At 50.3% G+C, this 23,872-nt stretch overlaps 1 protein-coding gene across 1 annotated transcript in view; it reads right to left on the bottom strand.

Moving 5' to 3' along the window:
- Positions 1-9,732, bottom strand: part of CACNA2D4 (calcium voltage-gated channel auxiliary subunit alpha2delta 4) — a 109,369-nt gene extending 99,637 nt beyond the window's left edge. The window contains exons 1-3 of the mRNA XM_045775451.2: positions 9,557-9,732; positions 6,328-6,409; positions 4,403-4,519 (exon numbers count right to left, since the gene is read on the bottom strand). Coding sequence (XP_045631407.2) covers positions 4,403-4,519; positions 6,328-6,409; positions 9,557-9,732 — 375 coding nt within the window. The remainder of the gene's footprint in view (positions 1-4,402; positions 4,520-6,327; positions 6,410-9,556) is intronic.
- Positions 9,733-23,872: the final 14,140 nt, after the last annotated feature.

Genomic DNA, 23,872 nt, shown 5'->3' with positions numbered 1-23,872 from the left:
AGAGAGAAAGAGCATGAGCAGGGGGAGGGGCAGAGGGAGAGGAAGAAACAAACACTTCACTGAGCAGGGAGCCTGATGCGGAAATCAATCCCAGGACCCTGGGGTCACAACCTAGGCTGAAGGCAGACAGTTACCCACCTGAGCCACCCAGGCTCCCGTATCACCCATTTCTATTTTTGCTTTTGTTGTCTGTATCAAACCAGAAAGCTTCTGTACAGCAAAGGAAACAGTCAACAGAGTGAACCTACAGTCAGAAAAACTGGAGAGCTACATGCAAAAGAATGAAATTGGACCACTTCCTTACACTGTACATGAAAAAAAACTCAAAATGGATTAAAGACCTGAATGTGGGACATGAAACTATAAAATTCCTAGAAGAAAACACAGGGAGTAATTTTTTGGCCATTGACCATAGAAACATTTTTCTAGATACGTCTCTTCTGGCAAGTGAAACAAAAGCAAAATTGAACTACTGGGACTATAGCAAAATAAAAGGCTTTTGCACGTGAAATAAACCATCAAAAAAAAAAAGGCAACCTACTGAATGGGAGAAGATATCTGCAAATGATATATCTGATAAGGTGTTAATATCCAAAATATACAAAGAATTTATACAATGCAACAGAAAAACCCCCAAATAATCCAATTAAAAAATGGGCAGAAGAACTGAATAGACATTTCTCCAAAGAAGACATCTGGATGGCCAACAGACATATGAAAAGATGCTCAACATCACTAATCATCAGGGAAATGCAGACTAAAAACAAAATGAGATATCGCTTAACACCTGACAGAATGACTAAACTCAAAAACACAAGAAATAACAAGCGTTGGTGAGGATATAGAGAAAGACGTACCCTCGTGCACTGTTGGTGGGAATGCAAACTGGTGCAGCCACTGTGGAAAATAGTATGGAGGTTCCTCAAAAAATTAAAAATAGAACTACCATATGACCCAGTAATTCTACTACCCAAAGAAAAGAAAAACACTAATTCAAAAAGATATATGCACCAGCGTTATTGTAGCGTTACTTAAAATAGCCAAGATATAGAAGCAACTCATTTGTCCATTGATAGATGAATGGATAAAGATGTGGTATATATAACGGAATATAAATATAAAATATAAAAAAGAATGAAATCTTGCCATTTGCAACAACATGGACAGGCCTAGGGGCTGTAATGCCAAGTGAAATAAGTCAGAGAAAGACAAATACCATATGATTCCGCTCATATGTGGAATTTCAGAAACAAACAAACAAAGAAAAGGAGACCAACCAAAAAACAGACTTCTAACTATAGAGAACAAACTGGTGGTCACCAGATGGGAGGGGTGGGGGCAATGGGTGAAAGGGATTAAGAGTACACTTATTGGGGCGCCTGGGTGGCACAGCAGTTAAGCGTCTGCCTTCGGCTCAGGGTGTGATCCCGGCATTATGGGATTGAGTCCCACATCAGGCTCCTCCGCTATGAGCCTGCTTCTTCCTCTCCCACTCCCCCTGCTTGTGTTCCCTCTCTCGCTGGCTGTCTCTATCTCTGTCGAATAAATAAATAAAATCTTAAAAAAAAAAAGAGTACACTTATCATGATGAGTACTGAGTAATGTAAAAAAAAAAAAAAAAGTGAAAGGACCTGAATAGACATTCTCCAAAGAAGGCATACAAATGACCAATGACAGATATATAAAAAGGTGCTCAACTTCACAAATCATCAGGAAATGCAAATCAAAACCACAAATGAGGTATCACCTCACACCTACTAGAAGGCTATTACTGGAAAGACGTAAGATAACAAGTGTTGGTGAAGATGTGGAGAAAAAGGAACACTTGCATTGTTGGTGGGAATGTAAGTTGAGACCACAATATGGGAAACAGCATGAAGTTTCCCCCAAAACTTAAAATAGACCTATCCTACGATCCAGCAATCCCATTTCTGAGTATATATCCAAAGGAATGAAATCAGAATCTCAAAAAGATAGCCTGTGCTCCCATGCTCACTGAAGCATTATTCACAAGAGCCAATATAGGAAAACAACCTAAATGTTAGTCGACAGTCAAACAGATAAAAAAGATGTGAGAGATATACAGATATACATGTGTGTGTGTGTTATTCAGCCTTAAAAGAAAACCCTGCTGCTTGTAACAACATAAATGAACCTGAAAGACAGTATAGGAAGTGAAATAAGCCAGATGCAGAAAGAAATATTGCATCTGGTGGAATCTAAACTAGTCAAACTCATAGAAATAGGGAGTAAGATGGTGGTTACCAGGGCTGGTGAGGGAGGGTGAACTGGGGAGATGTTGGTCAAAGGGTACAAAGTTTCGGTTATGCCAGATAAATAAGTTGTAGAGAACTGATGTACAATAATGTGACTTTAGCTGACAGTATTGTACTGTGTTCTTGAAATTTGCTAAGAAATTTGCTTGGGTGCTCTCATCACACATACAAGAATAAATAAAGGCAGAAAGGAAGGAAGGAGAAGAGGAAAGAAGACGGGAAGGAAAAGGTAAGTGTGTGAAGTGATGGATGTTGATTGGTTGGTTGAGGTGGTTGAGGTGAGTATTTCATAATGTACACGTCTATCAGGTCATCAGGTTGCACACCTTAAATATATATAATTTTTTGACTGTCAGTTATACCACAGTAAGTCTGGGGAGGGGAAAGGACTTGAGCTCCTATTCTGACTTTGAAGGGGGCAAGCCACTAAGCCTACCTGGGTCTCTATCCATACAACTGTATATTAGGTAAAATAATCCAAGCTCCAAACCCTAGGATGTGAGGAAGAAATTCCACAGGGCAAAGAAAATTTTAATGCTACTTTGCAGGAAATTTCCCCATGGACTCCCCTGTAGAAGGGCCCGTGACTGAGCGCCCCCCCCCCCCAGAACACCCAGCTGGGAGCAGGGCCTGGTGCTTGGAGATCTGCAGAGCAAGCACTCTTTCGGTTGGTTTTCCTCAGTTGGAGCTGTGGGAAAGACAGTGCAACTGAAGCCCCAGAAAGCCCAGGGCCCTGGCCTCTGGGAGTGTGCCAGGATTACTTTTGTTCTAGGACCACAGTGACCAGCACCCGAAGTGGTGCATTTCTGCATCCCAATGTTTGTGTCCAGAGAGGTGCTTTATTCATTTTTTATTTTTTATTTTTTTAAGATTTTATTTATTTGAGAGAGAGAGTGAGTGTGCACAAGCAGGGGGAGGGGCAGATGGAGAAGCAGACTCCCTGCTGAGGAAGGAGCCCGATGCAGGACTTGATTCCAGGACTCTGGGATCATGATCCGAGCCGAAGGCAGATGCTTAACCAACTGAGCCACCCAGGTGCCTCCAGAGAAGTGTTTTAAACAGCATTGCAGATAGAAGGAGGTAGCATTACTACCCGTGTTGGTTGAATGTGAGATCAATGTCCTCCTGGTAGTCCAGGATGGGCTCTCCAGTCTCCAAGTTATCTTCTTTGATGCTACAATCCCTCTCCCCTAAACTGTAGAAAAGAGGCTTCACATTGTAACTTGTGGGAAAGAAGGCCCCAGAAACTCTGACATTGATGCTTCCCAGAAAGTAGGTTTTGATGGGGAGGTGGGGAGCCAGGCAGGCACACTGGTCAGGCTGCAGCTTGCTCTCTCCCCAACCCCTGCTCTCAGCCTCCCCTGCACAATCTACCATCTTAGCTCCATCTCCTCTTTCCTTGTTTTCCTGGTTCCCCCAAGGGAGTCCTTTTGGGGATAAGACTAGTCTTGGATGGCCAGATTTCTGGCTGGGTGGGGCAGGAACTGTGTCTCCCCACCCAGCCAGGTCCCCAAAGATATTGGGGTAGGACCTTTATGCTTGGTGGATGGACAGTGTGGGAATCACCTGAGCACAAGGCCCAGCACTATAAGTACCTCTGCTGCCTGGGTGGCCCTCAGAACACGTGGGTGCCATGAAGGGTGGGTTGATATGCAGAAGAGGAGAACATGGAGGGAGGAGTAGGGGAAGGAGAAAAAGGGAGAGGAGATGAGGGAGCTTGCTTCTCGAGCTCATCATCCAGCTATATTCCCTTCTGCCCACCAGCCATCCCTCCACCCATTCACTGAGCTGGTGACCCCTAAAGCCCTTACTCTGTACTTGCTCCGTGCCCGTCTCTGAATATGAGGTTGTGATGCAGAATCCCTCTTAACACTACAGGTTAATCCTACTGTATTGGATGTGGTTCCCTCAGGCAGAGCTCAAGTTCCAGCCCCCACCTCTCTTCCCTTGACTCTCAACATTTTCTCCTTTACAAGGATTTTTTGGCTCATGGGGATATACGGCAGACACTATAAGGTAGGAAGAGGATGGTGTGGGAAAGAGGATGCAGGGCTACAACACTGAGGGACATTCTGGTGTCGTGGGGGTGGAGCGAAACCCCCCACAAGTCATAGAACCTAGAGTACCTTGACAGCCTCTACTTTCCTGCGGAGCATGGCTTCCATGTCCTCTGAGAACTTCCTCACCAGCTCTAAGCCATCCACCTCCGAGATACTCAGACTGGGCTCCACATCCTTGTATTTCTGTGCGGGGGAAGTGGGAGAGATGGGTACCTGCAGTCTTGTACATGATTACGGGCGGCCTCCATACTCTCAACTAGTGCATTCACACCTGTGAAGTCTTGTTGACTCCACGAGAGGCAAGGACAGGCCCTCCCCTTCTGGTATAATCTCCCCCACTAACATTAATAGCTGCCTCTTATCAAAGTTCTCTCTGCTCCAGGAACTCTGGACACGTTGTGGTTAATATCCTTCAAAGGGAGTAGACTGAGGCTCAGAGAGGTCAACAAACTTGACCAAGGTCACACAGCCAGTGAATGGAGGAAGATTTCCATCTTCTTTATGCAGGCATGCTGCCTCCCTGGAGCTGCTCACAGGGACTACAAGAAAATCAGTTCATCTTTCCTGATGCCCCGTGGTATCAGTGTGCCCCTTCTCACAACCGTCTGAACTGGAATTCTCCCTGCCTGGGCGGAGTTCAGCGGCAGCTACAAGTATTCATGCTGCCGGAGGAACTGGAGAACCTGGGAGAGTTAAGAGAGCTGGGTTCAAGTGCACTCTCTGGTCTGCAGGAGGTATCTCTCACCTAGTGTGTGTCATTAATGTCTAAGGACCCCATTTGGCAACCTAGTGGCCATGTGACCTCAGGCGAGTTACTCAGTTTCCTGATCTATAAGATGTGATATGTGCATGGCTTTAGAGCACGCTCTAGAATGCTTTTACCCCAAACGGCCACGTCAATATTACTGTATCTGCCTCGCCCGGGATTGGAGGGCACAAATGAGAAAATCAAAAGACCTGGTGCTTTGCTGGGTGGAAGCTCCACGTGAGTGGAAGTGGGTCCGAGCTGTCATTGGTACAGCGGCCTGCAGGGGGCGGGGAGAGGGAGCCGCCCGTCCTGGCCCCGCCCACTCCCTCCGGCCCCGCCCAGCGGCCTTCGGAAGAGGCTGCAGTGTGGCCACGCGGGCATAAAAGCCTGAGATTTGCTCTTAGCAACATTTAGAAAATGGCGAAGATCGTACTCCATGAAGTTGTGGTGAGAATTAAATCGTGAATATAAAGCTCTTAGCAAATGGTAATAGAGAATGGCAGGCCATTATTAAAACGGGTCTGGGAGTTTAAGTATCAGAGAAAATGAGGTTGTTTATAAGCCAGTAAGAGGACAGGCACGCTGTCAATCTGCAGTAAAGCAATTAATAAATAAAGGCGAGGGGGGAGCTGGTGCACTGTCCTGTCCATCAGGCCTCGCTTCCTGCCCGGGAGCCAGGCGTGGGCTAGACCTCAGCTAGGGCCCCATGTGGGCACACTCCAGTGCGAGGCGCGGCTGTAGGTTCTGAGAACTGAGGTCAGGGAAGCTCTCCCTTGCAGAGGGCCACAGGCCCGCTCATCTGCTTCCACTGCCCAAGCAGCCCCTGCAGGGCGCTTACCCCTTTCTCGGTCCTCCCCATCCCTGCCTACAGGGGTCAAGGCTGTACCCCACTCTGCTCATAGCTGCTCCCTCTCCCTTTTATTCTTCACAGAAGCCCCCAAATAGATCTCGTGCCCATCTGATTCCCTCCTGGCATCTGCCTCTGGGGGATCTGAGCTGACCCTCTGCTCTTGGCCACTCCACCATACTGCCCCCATGACTTGCTCTGTGACTTGGGCAAATCATTACTTCCCTGGGCCTCAGTTTCCCCATCTGAAAATGAGGAGAATGGATTAGATGATCTTTAGGACCCCTTACAGCATGGACATTTGGGGATTAGAAGGCTCTGCTTCTCCACCAGGAGGAAGTCCCTGGCTGACTGCCCTCCCACCACCCTGCGAGCTCCCTGGAGGGGCTTGCTGACCTTCTGCAGCAGGAGAGAGCCTGAGTACTTGGTCACGGTGTTATACAGGTCCCGGCCGAAGGCGTCTGCCCACAGCTTCACTCTGCCGGGCAATGAAAGTACGTGTGTGTTCACACGCACACACATACACACACACACACACACACACACAGAAAACAACTGTGTACACACACAGACACCCACCGATACAAACACAAGACACATAATATGTAAAGTTTTGCACGTACACACATGGGTGCACATACACACCGATCTGTACCCAGAAACACACACAAGGAGCTACCACCCCTCCTGGTTGGGGCAGGAAACCAAGAGGGCCCTTTGGGGGCTCAGCAGCTGCCCTGAGGGGGCAGGGTGGACGAGCTGGGAAGCACAGCCTGACCCCAAGCCCCCAAGGGTTCTGATTTGTGAGTGGAGAATGGAGAGAAGGGGAAGAGGCTGTGGACAGGCCCAGGCCAGGGTGGGGAGGACTCTGAGGACGGAAACAGGAACTGCTTGGCACCACTATAGCTTCTCAGTGGGCCGTGCCCTCCAGTGTGGCCTGCTCAAGGTCACTACCGGCCACCAAATCCTCTGTTGAAACTTCAGAGGGAACATGAGCCTGCGCAGAGGAAGAGTCTCTGAGCGCTTCTGCAGAGGCGAGAGCAGGCCAGGCAGGGAGGGCAGGAGGCCTCCTGGAGAAGCCCTGACCTCTCATCCATCCCTGGAAGTGCACCAAGCTCCCGACCCCTGGGCAGGCTAGTGGCATCCTGTGGTGAGACACAGGACCTCATCTGAGCATCTCCGGGTGGTGCAAAATGAGCTTGTCCACATGACCCTGTCAAGGCTGCATTCATGCAGTCACTCAGACGATCATTATTGAGGTCCTACTATGTGCTGGCCATTGCGCACAGTGCTGGAGCCACATGGTAGTGCTCACCTTTGTAAAACCCTCAGTGAGAGGGACACCCTCCACATACGGAGAGCATAATACATGTGTGAAGGTGAAGGCGTGCCAACAAAGCTCTGGGAAGGGTAGTGGTGGTGCCAGGAGGCTTCTTGGGACAAGTGGGATCTGAGTTCAGTGTTAGAAGTTTGGGAGAGTTTAACCTGCCAAAGAGATTTGGAAGAGATTTCTAGGTAGAGATTATAGAAGAGCTTGGAAGAGTCAGAAATGACTTCAGGTTTTGAGCTTGGGCGGTTGAGCTGATGGTGGTATTGAATAAAATTAAGAATATCAGGAAGATCGGGAGGAACAAGTCGGGGAGGGTAGGTGATGAGTGTCGCTTGTGATATGTAGAATGTGAGATTCTTTCCTGTTGCAGGGCTCCTGAGTGCCATAGGGCAGGTGGTGCACTGCACAACTCCGAAAGGCACCAATTGCATTGTATCTTGAAAGACACACACTTGAATTTAAAACCTCACATGATCTTCAGGAAGAGCGGTCCATAGGCAATGTGTATGTGAGTCTAAGAAGCAGAGGCAGGGCCGAGAGGGTCGTTAGCACACAGGTGGCAGTTGAAATTCTGAAGGTAGAGGCGCTCTCTCAAGGAGAGTGTGTAGCATGAGAAGAGCTGTGAGTGGATGACAAACCCTGGGGGACACCAACAATCTCAGGGGCAGGCAGAGGGAAAGAATTGCTTGAGGAGGAGAGAAGGTTCATTCAGGTGCCCAAGGAGACCCAGAAGGGCTCATCGTCATGGAAGTTGATGCATGGAGATTCAAGAAAAAGGAGTCCAGGAAGAGGAGGCCGGGAATGTCTGGTGGATTGGGCAGGGAGGAAATCTTTGGGGATCTTGGTGGGAACAGATTTGGGAGGACAGTAGGAGCCTGGCGGGGGGTGGAAGCTGAGGGCTGAGTGAGAAGGGAGGGCATGGCTTGACGTGAGGGAGATGCAGTGTCACTGGGGTGCCCAACACTGAGAAGGGGATTCAGCAGGGGAGAGAGGAGGGCTGGTGTCAAGGGCCTGGCGGAGTTCTGGCTCCAAGGGAGAGAGCGGGTGCGGATGCAGGCAGGTCTGAGGGCCAGTCATCTCGGCCAGCTGTCGAGGTTTCTATGCAGATGGTCCGGTCTGCGGTTCTCCACAACCAAGACCTGGATTCCAGCCACCTTGACTCAGCACTCAGCCTATCCCGGAGTTCTCCTTTTACTATTAGTTGGTGTGTGTTCTGGGGATGGAGAATTAGTCTCAACATCTTCCTCAGCACCAGATGGTCGTGTAGCCCAGCAGTGGGGGAAGCGCGGGTCAAGCTGACTTGAGTTTAAATCCTGGCACTTCCCTTTACCGCCTGCGTGAACGTGGGGAGCTCGCCTAACCTCTCCGACCTTGTTCCCTCGACTGCACAGCACCGTGCCCGGCTGGGACCCAGTAGAGGCTCTACAGCCCAGTGTAAACAACGCTGCTGAAATCCGCCTCCCACAAAGCTACGCACAACACGTGTTGTTCGGCATCCCGGTCCCTGCTTCTGTTCAGACACGAGGTTGGCAGCTGGCTCTGGTAGGCTGACTCTCCTGCTGGGCCTGGGTATGGACTGAGCGAACTGCCCCCTGTGGTCTAGACTGCTCCTCTCCCCACGTATCTTGGCTACTTCTGTAATAGGGCCCCCAGAGCAAAGGACTGAAAAACAGACCCTCCCAGCAAGGAAGCTTTATCCCAAAGTGTAAATGACCGATAGATTCTTTCCTGGAGCTGGTCTGAGTGGCAGGATGCAGAAGGGGGCCTGGAAGGAGGCAGGAAGGGAAGACGAAGACGAAGTCCAATTTTACTCAGCTCCTGGCTACATGAGCCATTTTGTCGGTTTAGAACTGCTTTACTCTTTCAGAGTGTCAAACCACAAATTTCCTCACCAATCCTTAGGGAGCTGTGGTATCATTTTGAGCCAGCACAGCCCCCCCCCCCCCCAGTGGCCTAATTGCAGCCATTATCCTGGAAGGAGCATCCCTCTGGCCTGCAGGTGCTTGAGCCGCTGCTTGCCATCCTGAGGCGTGAGGGCCCTCATGATCACTTCTGCCTGAAACCGGCAGGGTGTCTGGGAGCGGCAGGTGGGGCTCCAGAATGGGAGTCTGGTGGGAAGAGGGGAGGGAGAGGGACAGTGGGCAGTGCAAGCCCCCACGGGAGAGCCAGAGGGAGCCTGAGGGAGGCCAGAGGTCAGGGGTAGGAGGGTGGGCAGAGGATTGAGGTCTCCAAGGGGAAGGAAGGGAGGACAGGGCCAGAGGATTCTATGGGGCGGGGGCTGAACCTGATGCTTACGTGTCCAGAGGAATCTTGGTCTGCCCGCCTGTGGGGGATAGGGAGGTGCTGGAGAGCAGCAGGCACAGCAGGACTGTGGTCTTCTGCAGGGAGGCCCCAGCCACTGGCCACAGGCAGCAGGGCCTCCTGTGGTGGGGGGCGTTGGTGTCGACGTGGAACCTGGGGAGTCCTGGCATGGTGTCTCTGCGGGGCTCAGGGTGAAGGGACAGAGAGAAGAGAGTGGCCTCCGACTGCCAGCTCTGTCCGCCTGTCACCCAGATCCTTGGGACGTCCCCAGGCCTTCTGCCTTCTGAGTCTGGGGTCCCCCAGCTTTCAGTCTTGTCTTGCTACAGTGCTTGGTGGGGCAGGGGCTTCTCTCTGCCCTGCAGAGAACAGTGCACAGAGGAGCCACCCCACCTGACCAGCAGGCTCCGGGAGGGGGCTGATGGTCTGCGGGGGGTGGTTATGACAAAACGTTAATCCGCTGGCCTCTCCTCTAATCCCCTGCCTGACAGCAGGGAGGAGGCGGTGGCACAAGTGACCTCAGCAGGATTACCCTGATTCCAGAAGGCAGGGCTCAGTTCATTCCATTTGGGGTCAGAGCACAACCTCGTACTTTAAAGAGGCAGAGCTCTTCCTGTAGACTTGTTCCTTCTGGACCCAGGGGGCAGGGGGTGCTGCAACTCTGGTCCAAGAATGACAGGGGACGTTTGTCCAGTGCTCTGACATACCAAGAGATGTCGCAAATTGGTGTTTTAAACCTGAGAGCCATCCTGGGAGGTCAGTGTCGTCATCCCTGTTTTCAGGGGGCCCCTGAGGCACAGGGAGTCTTGGGGACCGAGTTGGGACTCTTGTCTCCAAGCCTGCTGCCTTTTGATGAAGCCGTCGATAATGTCAGCATCCTGTGGTCTCCACGTCCCCCACGTGCTCCTGGTTCGAGGCTAGGGGCCATGTTTGCTGGGCAGCTGAGGAAGCCTCAGGGCCCCACCCTGAAGGGGCAGCACAGTCCTCTGCCCAAGTGTTTCTGTACTACCTGCAAAAGTAAGATAGTCCGACTACCAGCGGTTCATCGCTCTGTCTCTTGCCATCCCTGCTTCTCCGATTTTCTGTTAGTTGGGTGATGTCTGAGCACCCGTGGGCATTTGGGGGATCTAGCCGAGAGGAAGTTGAATTGGGGTAACATTTAATTTGGGCTTAGAGGGATGTATTTCTGTAGCTCAGTGCCACTTCCCTGTATAGACGAGTTATCTGCAAGCAGCGGGTGTGGGACCGGCTTCCAGGAACACTCTCCTTGCTCAGTATCCCCGTGCATGAGGATGGGCAGCAGCAGCCTGCGTTTGTCACGGCGCGAGCGTCCCACAGCACCCACCGTTGGAAGTGCGTGGGAGGGGAGGAAAAAGAAGGTTCGAAATGCATTGAGCCAGAAGCTAGGCTGGCAGATTCTGCCGAAGATCCAACAAGGGGATTTGCCAGCCGCGGATTTGGTTCACGTCGACCCGGCCCAGACAGTTCCCTCGCGTGAGGAAAGTAGTCCATGTGGAACGTCTGTAATTACAAACAGGTCTTCCATGGTCTTCTCTTCGGACGGGGATGGCAGAGACAGAATTTGATCTCAGTGCTTGTGTCTGTGGGTCCGATGTGGTGATGGCGCCTTCACCGCGGGTGAAGTCCCAGGGTACACGGGACACGTGTCAGGGTGCCCCTCAGTGTGTGTGATGCGTCCTGTCCCGACGAAACCTGCTGGTTCCAGCAAAATGGCACGCGGGATTGCCGCCCACGCAGAGAGACGCCTGAGGAAGCAAGTGTTCTGGTGACAAGACTCCTACACGTAGTCATCAGTAAGTCAATGTTGTGGCATCAGAGTAATCCGGTTGCACAATTATTTGGTTCAGTATAAGGTGGCAGCGATTTTTACATGCGTTTGAATTGTTCCTGTGAATGCCTGATTTCAGATGAATTTTGCATACTGTTTGGATTACAAATCATTGCAAATTTAGAAAAAGTACTACACAGGCATATGGGGCAATTAATAAATAAGGAGAATGTGTAATTTTTCTAGGTTTTATGATTTTTGTGGTATTCATCACCTTCTTAAAATGTGTAATTTTGAGTGATTTTTTTCATTCTAAATACTCCCTTTTGTATCTATTTTTGTACTTATAATTTGTATTCCTTTTCTACTGTAGATAACCACCCCCAAATTCTGCAAGCTTCTGACCCCACAGAACCTGGCCGCTCCCCCACTTTCTGGCACCTGCTTATTGAAGGCACTGACTTCCTCCAATGTGCTAAGTATGGAAGCTGCTTAGAAAGCTCTTTCCATGCTCGTCTTGCTCATTTCACAGACGCAGCAGTGGCCCAGGTCCCTCCCAGCCCTTTAGGTTTCCTTTGGAAGACCTCAAAGCATTTGTAAAGGAAAACACTGTGTTACAATGGTGAGTGATGTGATGTCTTTTGAAAGACCTGCTAAGGTAGTTCACCCACAGGTGCCTAACCAGCAGTCCAGAGACAAACACCTTTTAAATACCTCTGGAATGCATTGCTTTGTATGCATGGTTGACTCTGGCCCGTTTTGCTCGTTAGGACCGTGGCTCAGAGGTACACAGTGACATATTGGGAAATACTAGGGATTGTGGTGGGGCCGGGGGACGCGGGGAAGGGCAGAGGACTCGAGAGCCCAGTAACTTCAGAGAGGGGATTTCTTAGCAGGAATAAATGAAGCATAGAGCTAAGGGAATGATCAGGCCTTAAGATACACCTTTGAAACTCAGAAACTTCAGGGGCTTATCCCTTAGCTGAAGGCCAGGATAGAACTTCCCTGCCTTCCCTCCTGCCAGCTAGGAGGGAACGTATGTTGTGGCTTTATTTTTAAGGGCCACGAGGGAAACAGCATTCCACCTTTCTTTAGGTCAGTCTTTCATCTCAAACCCCTCATGATTTGCTCCAACCTAACACACTTTCCTAGGGCATCTTCTCGGTGTCGGCCCCCCACCAGGCCCTGGAGATGTGACACACAGAGCCGGCATGAAGGTTGACATGGTGCTTGATCTCAATCTCAAGCAAACAGTCAGCTAACTCGAGTTAAGTTCTGTGATGCAGAAGTGCGGTATTGGCGATGTAGCAGAGGGAACATCATTTTCTCCTTATGGTGGGAAAAAGGAGAAGGGAAGTTTTAGGGAAGCCATCACAGTGAAAGAGGCCTTTGAACTGGGCTTTAACTGATGACTAGTAGTTCACCAATTGGAGACTCCTCGATGGATGATTATAAGGAACCAAAAGCATACAAGAAACAGAAGGAACAGAAGAAGGAAACCACGGTCATGTTATGTTGTATGTACTTGTTGGAAAATAGTGAGATTATCAGTTATCCGTATACTAAGTTATGCTTAGTGGAAAGCAATATTTTCTTTAGTTAATGAGTATGTATTTTGGGCAGGGCCCAGCAGGGAAGGCTTTTCTTGTGGTGTCAGCAGGGACAGCTTAATGGGGCTGGAGGATCCACCTCCGGGGGTCTTTACTTGCCTCTGGCAAGTTGGTGCTGTCTGTTGGCTAGGAACTCAGCTGGGGCCGAGGCCCAGGGGACTCAGTCTTCCTCCACATGGCCTGCTCCAACTTCCTCTTCGTGGGCTGCTTGCGGTTTCTCCCAGCACAATGGCTGGGCTCCAGGAGTTAGAATCCCAAGAGAATAGAGTGGCTATTGTCTTGTCTTTATGGTCTGCCGTGGAAGTCCCAGAGCATCACCTCAATTGTATTCTATTGGTTAGCTAGTCTCCAAGTTCAACCCAAGCTCAATGGGAGGAGACATAGACCCTACCTCTCAGTGACAGGAGGGTAAAAAATTTGCAGACATGTTTTAAAACTGCCACAGTGAGGGTCGTAGGGTGAGGGATAAGAAGGATGGGGGGCATGGTAGGGTTGGGTTAATGGAGGAGAGAAAGGAGCAGGAGGAGAGAAAGGAGCAGTAGGAGATGAGGCTGGGGAAAAGTTAGACTCTATCTAGATTATGAGGGGATTAGATTAGTTCTTTTTAAAATATGACTCAAATCTCCCCTGCTGCAATTCTATATCTATTGGGAAGTATTGATTTATGGGTGTGGCAGTACAGGGGAACAGGGGGATGGGAAAGAAAAAGAACAGGGAAGTAAAAGATATAAAAGAGCCTAGTATCTAAGGTAAGCTCCTTTGTGCACAGAGGACAAATGCACATCTTTGCCCGTTGCTCAGGGAGCACTGATCTGTGAGAATGTTCCCAAGCTCTCCCCTTGAGGGTGAAGCTTGGTGAGAAGTGTGTGCATCCTGTCCTCTTCTTCCCTTGCCCCCCTTCCCCTCTGCCCCACTCCTTCTCTCCCCCTCTTCTCCACACACCCCTTGCTTTACATTACTTGGTGACTAGCCACATGTCCTTGGTCACTAGCTCCTCAAGAGCTAGGCTGAGGCCGGAGCTCCTTCGTCTCTGGGCTGTCTCCTGCCTGAACAATGGAAGGGCAGACAATGGAACGAATTAGATCTCCAGGCCTAATTCTACAACAGAGTATGACAGATCAGTATTTCTCACCATTTCAAGTCAATTTTTCCTTCCTTCATTCTGTGACTGTGAATGAGCACAGCTGCATATGAGGCACCGTGCCAGGCTCAATTTCCCCCGTGGTCATCGAACACCTCTCCCACCTGCTTCAGGGGACAGTGAAGGTCAAATGAGGCAAGGTCGGTGTATTTTGTTGACAAAATGTAAAATATACTATCAGGGATTCAGAACATTTCATTAGCAATTGAATCCTTTCTTCAAAAGAAATTTCTGCAGAAGCCAAAGAAAGCTATTTCAGTTAATGGCAACCCTATCCTTCTAGTTGCTCAGGCCAGAAACCTTGGAGTCATTGTGACCCTTCTCTTCTCGCTGCTGCTGCAAATCCTGCCAGCTCTACCTTACAAATATATCCAGAATCCAGCCATTGCTCCTCAACCCACCGCCGCCACCCTGGCCCAAGCCACCATCGTTTCTTTCCTGGACTGTGGCAATGTCCTTCCTAGGGCTTACGCCAGATACCTTCTGTTTGCCTCTCCAGATCTAGCTCCACACTACGCACCTGCTATGCGTCCTTGGAGTCTCAGCTGTAAGGACCGCCTCTGTTGAGTCTGGCCCGCTTGTTTCCATTGAGCTCAGCTAATAGGGGGCCCTGGATGGAGCCTGGAAAGAAAGTGAGATCTCCTTGTGCTGGCCATGTCCCTCAAGTCAACACCGTTGTGCCTCTTCAGGTGGCCATCCCTGCACGACCATCCCTCGGGATTAACCAGGCTTCTACAGGGAAACCGAACCAATAAGATACGTGTGTGTGTGTGTGTGTGTGTATGTGTATATGTGTGTGTGTGTGTATATATATGTGTGTGTGTGTGTGTGTGTGTATATATATGTATATATGTGTGTGTATATATGAGTGTGTATGTGTGTGTATATGTGTGTGTGTGTGTGTGTATATATGTATATATAGCGAGAGAAAGATTTATTATAAAGAATAGCTCCCACAATTAAGAAGGCTGACAAACCTCAAGCTCTATAGTCGGCAAGCTGGAGACCCAAGAGAGTGGATGGGATAGTTTCAGTCTGAGTCTGAAGGCCTGAGAGCCAGGAGAGCTGATGATGTCATTTCAGCCCAAAGGCCAGCAGGCTTGAGGCCCAGGGAGAGCTGTGGTGTTTCTCGCGTCTGAAGGAAGGAAAGCCCTCCAATATCCCAGCCTGAAGGCTGTCAGGCAGGAATTCTTTCTTATTCACAGAAGGGGTCAGCTTTTGTTCTATTCAGGCCCTCAACTGATTGGACAAGACCCACCACATTAGGGAGGGCAATCTACTTTACTCAAGTCTGTCAACTTAAATGTTAATCTCCTCTAGAAAGCCCCTCACAGACTCTCCGAGAATAATGTTTCGCCCAATGTCCAGGCCCCTGTGGCCCAGTGAAGCTGACACACAAAACTGACCTTCGTGCTCACCTCAGGCTCCGTTAGTAGCTGCTTCCTTTCCATGACTTGGAAAGTGTTAACAGCCCAGCTGCGTCTAAGCCCTGGGCTCCTCTTGTGTTTCCTCTACATCCACACCTTTGTAAAGGAACTTTCCTCCAATTATCCCATTATGAATGTCCCACATGCTTCCTGCTGGGCCTCTGACTGCCAGCTGCTCTCCCTCCCTCTGCTCTTCCCCCCTTCAGTCTATTCTTAGTACAGGAACTGAGGGCTCCTTTTGTAAGTCAGACCGTGTTGGTCCTCTGCTCAGAAGCCCCAGTGGCTGCCCATCTTACTTAGGGTAAAAGCCGAAGTTTCTGTCACAACCCACAAAGCCCACAAAGCCCTCCACGGCTGGCCTGGCTTCCTCCCTGGCCGGTCTCTGCTGTCTGCCTCACTCACAGGCACCCTTCACAGTGGCATCTTGTTCCTTGAGCCAGTCTGGCCTGCTCCCGCCTCAGGGCCTTTGAACCTGCAGTCCCCACTGGAGCTCTGCCTGCCCTGCTGCCCCTGGGAGGCTGGCCCTCTCATTTCCGTCAGGCCTCTGGCAGGCAGGGCCCCTGGCAGGAAGAGATGGCATACTTGAGTTGAGTGGCTTGAGAGGAGGTTAAGAAGGGGGCTGTTTACAGAGGTATGGACAGGGCGTAAGAGGAAACCACAGGGACTCTGCTGTATCCTGAGCTGAAGACAGCGGGCACCCAGTCCCTAGGCCTGAAGGGATGAGGGGAGGGCAGTGAGCTCCATGGCGATGACCATCCCACAGGGACGGTGGTCTCAGAATGCAGCCAGCCTGTGGGGACCCCATCCAGAGAGGACTTGGGGAGTAAGTCCTTTTCTCATCTGCTGTAGGCACTCCCAGCTGTTAAAGACACGTGGAGGCTCTGAAGAAGGAGCCCATTGATGCAGCCCCCCTCCAGGTCTGCCTTCTGGGCCAGGAGAGGCAGAGAGCACCAAGGGAGGAGCAGATGGAAGATACCCAGCATAGATATTTCTCAAAAATCACCTCGTACCATGACATTGTTCTGGAATTAGATACAGTGGTGGTGGTGTACAACTTTGTGGATATACTGAAAACCACTTTCCCATGGTGACTTTTATGGTGGGTGAATTACAGTTCTATTTTTTTTTTAATGCTTTTTCAGTAAGTAAATCCTTCTGTGCCTATAGGATCTAAAATTTTGCCTGCCTTCAACATTTCCTATCTCTCTTCCCAGCATCATCTTGCTTTTGGCTTTCCCTGCATTTTTTTATTTTTTTTATTTTTTGCTTAGGTGTTGCCATCAAACATACCACATACGGTATTTTCTTATAACTTGTGTTCATCTGCTGTCCACGCCACTGGAGCGTAACCTCTATGAGCACAGGGACTGTGGTCTGATTTTCTCTCTGCTGTATTCCCACCACCTCTGAAACCAGCGCTCAGTGCAAGTAGGTGAATACGTGTGGAGTGGATGAATAGTTGGAAGTGGAGGTACTCTGGCAGGAGGTAGTAGGGGGGAGTCAGGCCAGGTCCTGCCTGTTCTTCCACCTCCTTCCCTCCCAGGGCCCTGCATTCCATCTGGAAACCACCACATAACCGTGCAAAAACATTCACTGCCCTTTCCTCTTGCAGATGAGTCTTGGGTGGCTCATTTCACCTTCAAATGACACAGAGGACATCACAAAGGACATCTACAATATTTGTACACCTACGTACACAATAATCAAAAGCTGGAAGCAACCCAACTGTTCATTGATAGATGAATGGATAAGCAAAATGTGGTGTAGCCATAGAATAGAACACAGGGGAAGGACATTCCGACACAGGCTACAACGTGGGTGAGCCTTGAGGGCATCATGCTAAGTGAAACAAGCCAGTCACAAAAGGACCAGAGAGGTATGATTCCACTTATGTGAGGTACCTAGAGTAGTCAGATTCAGTAGAATGGTGGCCGCCAGGAGCTGGGGGAGGAGGAGAGGAGTCAGTGTTTAATGGGTGTACTCAGGTTCGCAGGATGAAAAGAATTCTGGTAGCTGGTCTTGGTCACACAGCAATGTGAACGTCCTTCACACTACCGAAATGTCCACTTAGAAACAGTTAAGTTGGTAAATTTTGTGGGGTTTTTTTTTTAGCCATAATTTTTTTAAGTGGGGAAGAAAGGGGAAGCATCTGCAGCTGCCCTGAGCAGAGCCAGGAGTTTGGACACCCCCCTCTGTCTCCCTGAGGCTGTTTCCCATTTTAAAAACTTTCATTGCTAAAAAATACCAGCTCTGGCTGGATTCTAGAGCTTTGAAAAGGAGAATAAATGTTCAGATTCCCAATCCCTTTAATCATGGCTCTGACAATTCTTACTCCTCATGTGATGGGAGACAGGAACAAGGCCACTGAACAAAGTGCCACGGTCTCACTCAGACGCACCTTCCCCGGCCCAGCCCGGCCGCACACGAACCCGCCCACCGACCACAAGGAAGCACGGCGTGAATGCAGGTGACAGCCAGCCGTCAGCCAAGCTTCAGCCTGGATTTGCTGGTGCAGTTGTCTGGGAGACACCAGGCCTCTGCCTCGTCACTTCTGCCTGGAGAGTCTCAGGCACATCAAGCGCCAGGGCAGAGGGCACCAGGCTGGGTAAAGGCTGGCCAGGCAGGCAGCTGGAGGAGGTCACTGGGGAACCTGCAGGTTCTATAAATACCTGGCCAGGTGGCTTGTTAGAGGAAGTGTGTGCATGTGCGTGCGTGTGTGCGTGTGTGTGTGTGTGTGTGTGTTTGGGAGGGGCAGGAAAGAAGGGTGGGAGACTGAGGCAGAAAGCAACCCCAGGAGGAGGGCCCTGAGGGAAGGAGCGGTGCGGGGTGGGAGGGGGATACTTGGTGGTAAAGGATCTGGTCAAAGTCCCCAGCTCTCTGCATCTCCCTCCTGCTCATAGCCCTAGGGGGACTATGGGGAGGTCTCAAGAGGCAATTCAGGCTTGGAGAGGAAGGACCAAAGGAAGTGCTTGCTGAGAGGCACCATCCACAAGCCGGTAATTTGCTCATTTTACCAATAAGTGAGAGCTTGCAGTGAGCCGGTTCTGTGTGCTCCCGGTTCTGGTTCTGGGGGACTCAGAACCCCCATGTGCAGGTAGCGTGGCAGCGTGACATTGTCCACGGGGACAGCAGCCTCACTGTGGAGACACAGGCTGGGAAGCAAGGTCGCTGTCCTCAAACCTGGTCCACCTGTTGGCCAAGTGGGCTCAGAGTCACGGTTGCTGGTCTTGGTTTACTACTTTGTGATGCCCCCAGAGGTCCATATGCTCTTTCTTTCTATCCCTCCCTCCTTTGCTTGCTGCCTTCATCCTTATGCTTGTTATTGTCACAAGAGGGCTGACGCCATTCCAAACAACATGCCTGAGTTCAAGGTGAGGTGAAGGGGAAGCACCATGCCAGTAGCTTCTGTTCATTTTTTAACACAAGGCAAAAAATTTCTCCAGAACTTCACTCAACCCCTCTGCCAGCAGACTTAGGTTTCTGACCCAATGGCCAGAAGTGGGTCAAATTGTCACAGTGAGTGACAAGGTAGGTTGGAAATATGGGAACGGGATTGTTCCACCTGGTTTAACAAATCCTGATGTCCTGCCTGGCTGGGCATTGTTACCAAGGAAGAACAGGAGAATGGGTATGATGTGGACAACGTGTCTCCCTCAGTCCCCAAGTAGTAAATGAGATTCTGCATGTGGAGCGGAATTAGGGCCTGGCCCTCGAAACCATTCTCTATTATAACATTTACATATAAATTCTGCTCCTGTACAAGGATTGACAGGCAGACCTTACTTCCCAGGACACTTTAAGGGGAGCTGGCAAAAGGTACGCCCTCTCTTTTTCAGGGGAGAAAACAAGGTATGCACGGAAGGGCAGAGATGGGGAGGACTCAGATGCAGTGTGGGAGGGCCCATCGCGTCGGGGAGCCTCTCCTTGGCCTTCGTAGTCGGGGCCCTGGAAAGGCCTGCATCTGTGTAGAGATCAGGAGACCTGGTTTCTAATTCCTGCCCTGATGCTAGTCACCTGCACGACTCAGAACTTCAACCTCTTAATTTTGTCATCTATGTACAATGATGTGGTGATTCTTACAAGACAGGATCATGTAAGATGGTGGATGCAAGAATATGATGTTCTATGCAAATGTAAGATATTGAATCTTTGGGGGAAGAAGCCCGGTGCCAACCTCAGGGAGCACCCCAGGGCCTTAGTGGTTTGGGAGGCTGCTAGGCGCACACACGTGCACACGTGCACGCACAAACACACACAATGCAAGGTCCCCATTCAAGCACACGTATGCAGCCCATACAGACGAAGGGAAATTTCATACACATTAAAACATATGTAAAAAAAATATGTAAAGTGTCTGTCAGATGTGCCCAGGTAGTAAAATTTAATAATGGGACTGCATCAAACGAAAGAGCTTCCACTCAGCAAAGGGAACCATAAACAAAATGAAAAAGCAACCCACGGAGTGGGAGAAAATATTTGTAAATCATATGTCTGATAAAGGGTTACTATCCAAAATTCATAAAGAACTCATGCAACTCAATAGCAATAAAATAAAACAAGCACCCCCCCAAAGCCAAAAACCAACCCCTCCCCCAAACCACACCACGATTCTATTGAAAAATGTGCAGAGAATCTGAATAGACATTTTTCCAAAGATGACATCCAGAGGGCCAACAGGTATAGGAAAAGATGTTCAGCATCTCTCATCAGCAGCAAAATGCAAATCGAACTAAAACCACAGGACCCTCATACGGTGCTGGTGGGAAGGTGAATTGGTGCAGCCACTATGGACAACAGTGTGGAGGTTCCTCACTATCTCAAAAAGATATACGCCCCCCATGTTCATGGCAGTATTATTTACAATAGCCAAGACATAGAAGCAACCTGTGTCCACTGATGGATGAATGGGTAAAGAAAAGGTGGTGCATACTCTTGACCCTTAAAGCGGGAGTTGGGGGGTCAACCCCTGCACAGTCAAAAATCCACACATAACTTTTGACTCCTCAGAAACTTTACTGCTAATATTGATGTGAAGCCTTGCCAATAATATGAATAATTCTTTAACACATATTCTGTATGTTATATGTCTCATATACTGTATTCTTGCAAAATGTAAGCTTGAGAAAATGCTATTAAGAAAATCATAAGGAAGAGAAAATACATTTATTGACCTGTACCTATATTTATTGAAAAAAATCTGCATATAGCCAGGCTAGGGTCCCAGGGTGGCACTATTCCGTAGCCTGGTGGCCTTGGCTCTGCAGTGGCAGCCACTGGGCAGGCCATGGGCAGCAACAGTAGCCTGAAGTTACGGTCCCCGTCTGCCTGTTGGTGCACCCCCAGCCCTTGGCCACGGGCAACTGTGGCCACGCATGAATGCACCAGGCTCGGGAAGTCACGGGGCCAGGGCACCATGGTGGGCAGGGCTCCTCACTTGGCCTGGGAGTTGCCAGAGGCCAATGGCTCCGCTAAGCAGCCCCAGAGACTGGCATGGGAAGGACTCTAGGGAGGAAGGTGCTGGAAGTGGTCGGCACAGCAACATCCCTGCTCTCTGGATGCACTCCTCTGCTTCAGCTCAGCCTCCTGCCTGCCAGCCCTGGGCTCACATGAGGTGACCTGCAGGCCTGCCCAGTCCTGCCTGGGGGCTGCTGACGGCCTCTGTGGCCTCCCTGCCCACTCAGAGACCAGCAGGTGCAAGCTCTGTGCCAGTCACCTTTGATTTGGTTCCGTGGAGAATGGGGTGGGCAGTTGTAACTAAATGCCTTGTGACTTTTGCTGCCGATTCTTAAAAAACATCCACATAGAAGGGTCTTGCACAGTTCAAACCCATGTTGTTCAAGGACCAACTGAATATTTTACACAGAGGGAATATTACTCAGCCATAGAAAAGAAGGACGTTCTGCCATTTGTGACGACATGGATAGACCTTGAAGGCATTATGCTGAGTGAGATAAGTCAGACAGAGAAAGACAAATACTATATGATCTCACTTACATGCGAAATCTAAAAGCTGAACTGACAGATACAGAGAACAGATTGGTGACTTCCAGAGGCAGGGGGCAGGGGTGGGTGACATGGATGAAGGGATCAAAAGGCACAAACTTTGAGCTAGAAAATAAGTAAGTCCTGGGATGTCCTGCACAGCTCGGTGGCCAAAGTTAATAATACTGTATCGTATATTTGAAAGTTGCTAAGGGAGTAGATTTTGAAAGTCTTCATCACAGGGGCAGCTGGGTGGCTCAGTCGGTTGAGCATCTGATTCTTGGTTTCAGCTCAGGTCTTGATCTCGGGGCGTGGGATCCAGCCCCATACAGGGCTCCATGCTCAGTGTGCAGTCTGCTGGAGAGTTTCTCTCCCTCTCCCTCTGCCACTGCCCACTCCAAATAAATAAATCTTTAAAAAAAAGTTTTCATCACAAAAAAACCATTCACTCGACTTACTTGTGGAGATCATTTCACAGTATAGACAGCCCTCAAATCATTATGTTGTACACCTGAAGCTAATATAGTGTTATATGTCAACTATATTAAAAAAGAGGAGGGACATAGGGCCAGGGGATACACACTGTAAAGGGCTTGTCAAGGTAGGGGCAGCGATGAAGAGCAGGTTGGGGCTAAGGTCAGCTGGCCGGCTGTGAAGGGGTCCTGGCGGTTCTCATCATGTCAGGCCAGTAGGCAGTGTCCAGGAAACTTTCCATGGGGGAAAGTGAAAACCACATGGTTCCCCTTGGAAACCACCCCACTGTCCTCTGGAGGAGACTCTCCCGCTAGGATCGTGTCACTTAGAAAGACTTCTGAGTCACTTCTGTTTGTAGTGTTTCTACTCCTTCCAGGACAGGCAGAAGGCTGGCCCGAGCGTGAGACCAGACTGAAGAGAAAAATGGGGAGGGGGGAGCAGAGGGGCCTGGGAAGCACCCTGGGGAGAGACCCCTGGGTGCCTCCTCATGGAAGGGGCAGGAATCCTGGGAGAGGCCCTTAGGAATTTGCTGTCAACTTCACCTGGAGAGTGGGCGCAGCCTGCAGCCTGCATGGGTCACGTCCACCCCAGCAATGTCAGAATGAGCACCTGGCCTGGCAGCCAAGATGGGAGTGGAAGTAAGTCCTGCTGGCCACACCACTGCCTGTGTCTGAAAAATTACGGGAGCTTAAATTTAGAATTGGCCCGCCGTGTTCTGGCAGTGCGAGTCTCAGAACCTGTCCCTATCATGAAAAATACCGGGGCCAGCGCCAGCTAGAGCAAGGTGCTGGAAGCAGGTGCCGAAACGCAGCGCTGTTCAGCTAGGAGCACCAGTGCTAGGTCCTGGGGCCCTTGTGGCAGGCTGGGGGAGAGAGGGGAAAGCTGGGGTGAGGGTATGCTGGGGTGCTGGTCCTGGCAGGGAGCACAGTGTTTCCTTGGAAGGCCAGACAGGGTGCTGTGACAAGTAGCTGTTCCCGGCTGGAAGTTTGCTCAGAAATTGCAGAGCTTCCCAGGGACGGGCATTCCAGAAAGGCCAGACAGGGGCTGTTCAGGGCCCACTGGCAGTCAGCACACGGGGTCGGCGCTTTCCATGGCAAAACAAAGAGAGGAGACCCTGCAGGAGCCAGGTCTGCTGTCCAGGGCTTTCTTGAAGCACTCGGTAAGGAAAATAGTGCCTCACCAATGGCAATGATGTGTGATTGAAATGAAACCCATTGACCTTAGGAAGTTCTCATCTACTTCATTCTGGGTGGGGAGAACACATGAGTCAGGGAAAGGTTTGTCAATTTACTCTGGTCAAGAAACTGAATGAGGCTCCGACGCTTGGTGAAGAGCACCTTGCCCTCATTAATGGGCTCTCATTCCATGGACCAGCCATCGTCCAGCGGGACAGTCCCGTGCCTTGCCTTGGTGGGGCTAACGTTCCAATTCACAACATGCTTGGGAATACCTCGCAGGATTGGGGAACGGGCTTCCACCTCTACATTGGGGAAACAAAGTCAAGAAGGTCAAGTGGCAAATGAGAGTTGGAGCTGCTCTCATTTTGGGGAGAGGGGAGACTCTAAATTTCCCCCTCAGTAGAATGAAAGGTAGCGATACTGGCCCCGCGGGTGTCGGGGGAATGTGAGATGACGCGGCACATTCCTCCATGCTGCCGGGCACATCGCAAGCGCTTGCGGAATCCCGTGTCATCATGGTGCTCCTTGTCATTGTCACAGTCCCCATACCCCTGGCCACAGTCCATGGCTCCGTTACCCACAATGCAGGTAGGCGGTCTCACAGGAAGCCTGCAGCACCTCCCTGGAGGTGGGGGTGAGGGACATCCATGCAGCCCTTCCTGTGCTCACATCAGCACCTGCTCTGAAGCGGTGGGATGTGCCTTGGAGGTGA

Source organism: Ursus americanus, chromosome 25, assembly GCF_024610735.1.
Source record: "Ursus americanus isolate L20-20 chromosome 25, mUrsAme1.1.p, whole genome shotgun sequence".
Classification (NCBI taxonomy): domain Eukaryota; kingdom Metazoa; phylum Chordata; class Mammalia; order Carnivora; family Ursidae; genus Ursus; species Ursus americanus.
The sequence above is the reverse complement of the archived record's forward strand: the minus strand, read 5'-3'. Positions and strand labels throughout refer to the sequence as shown.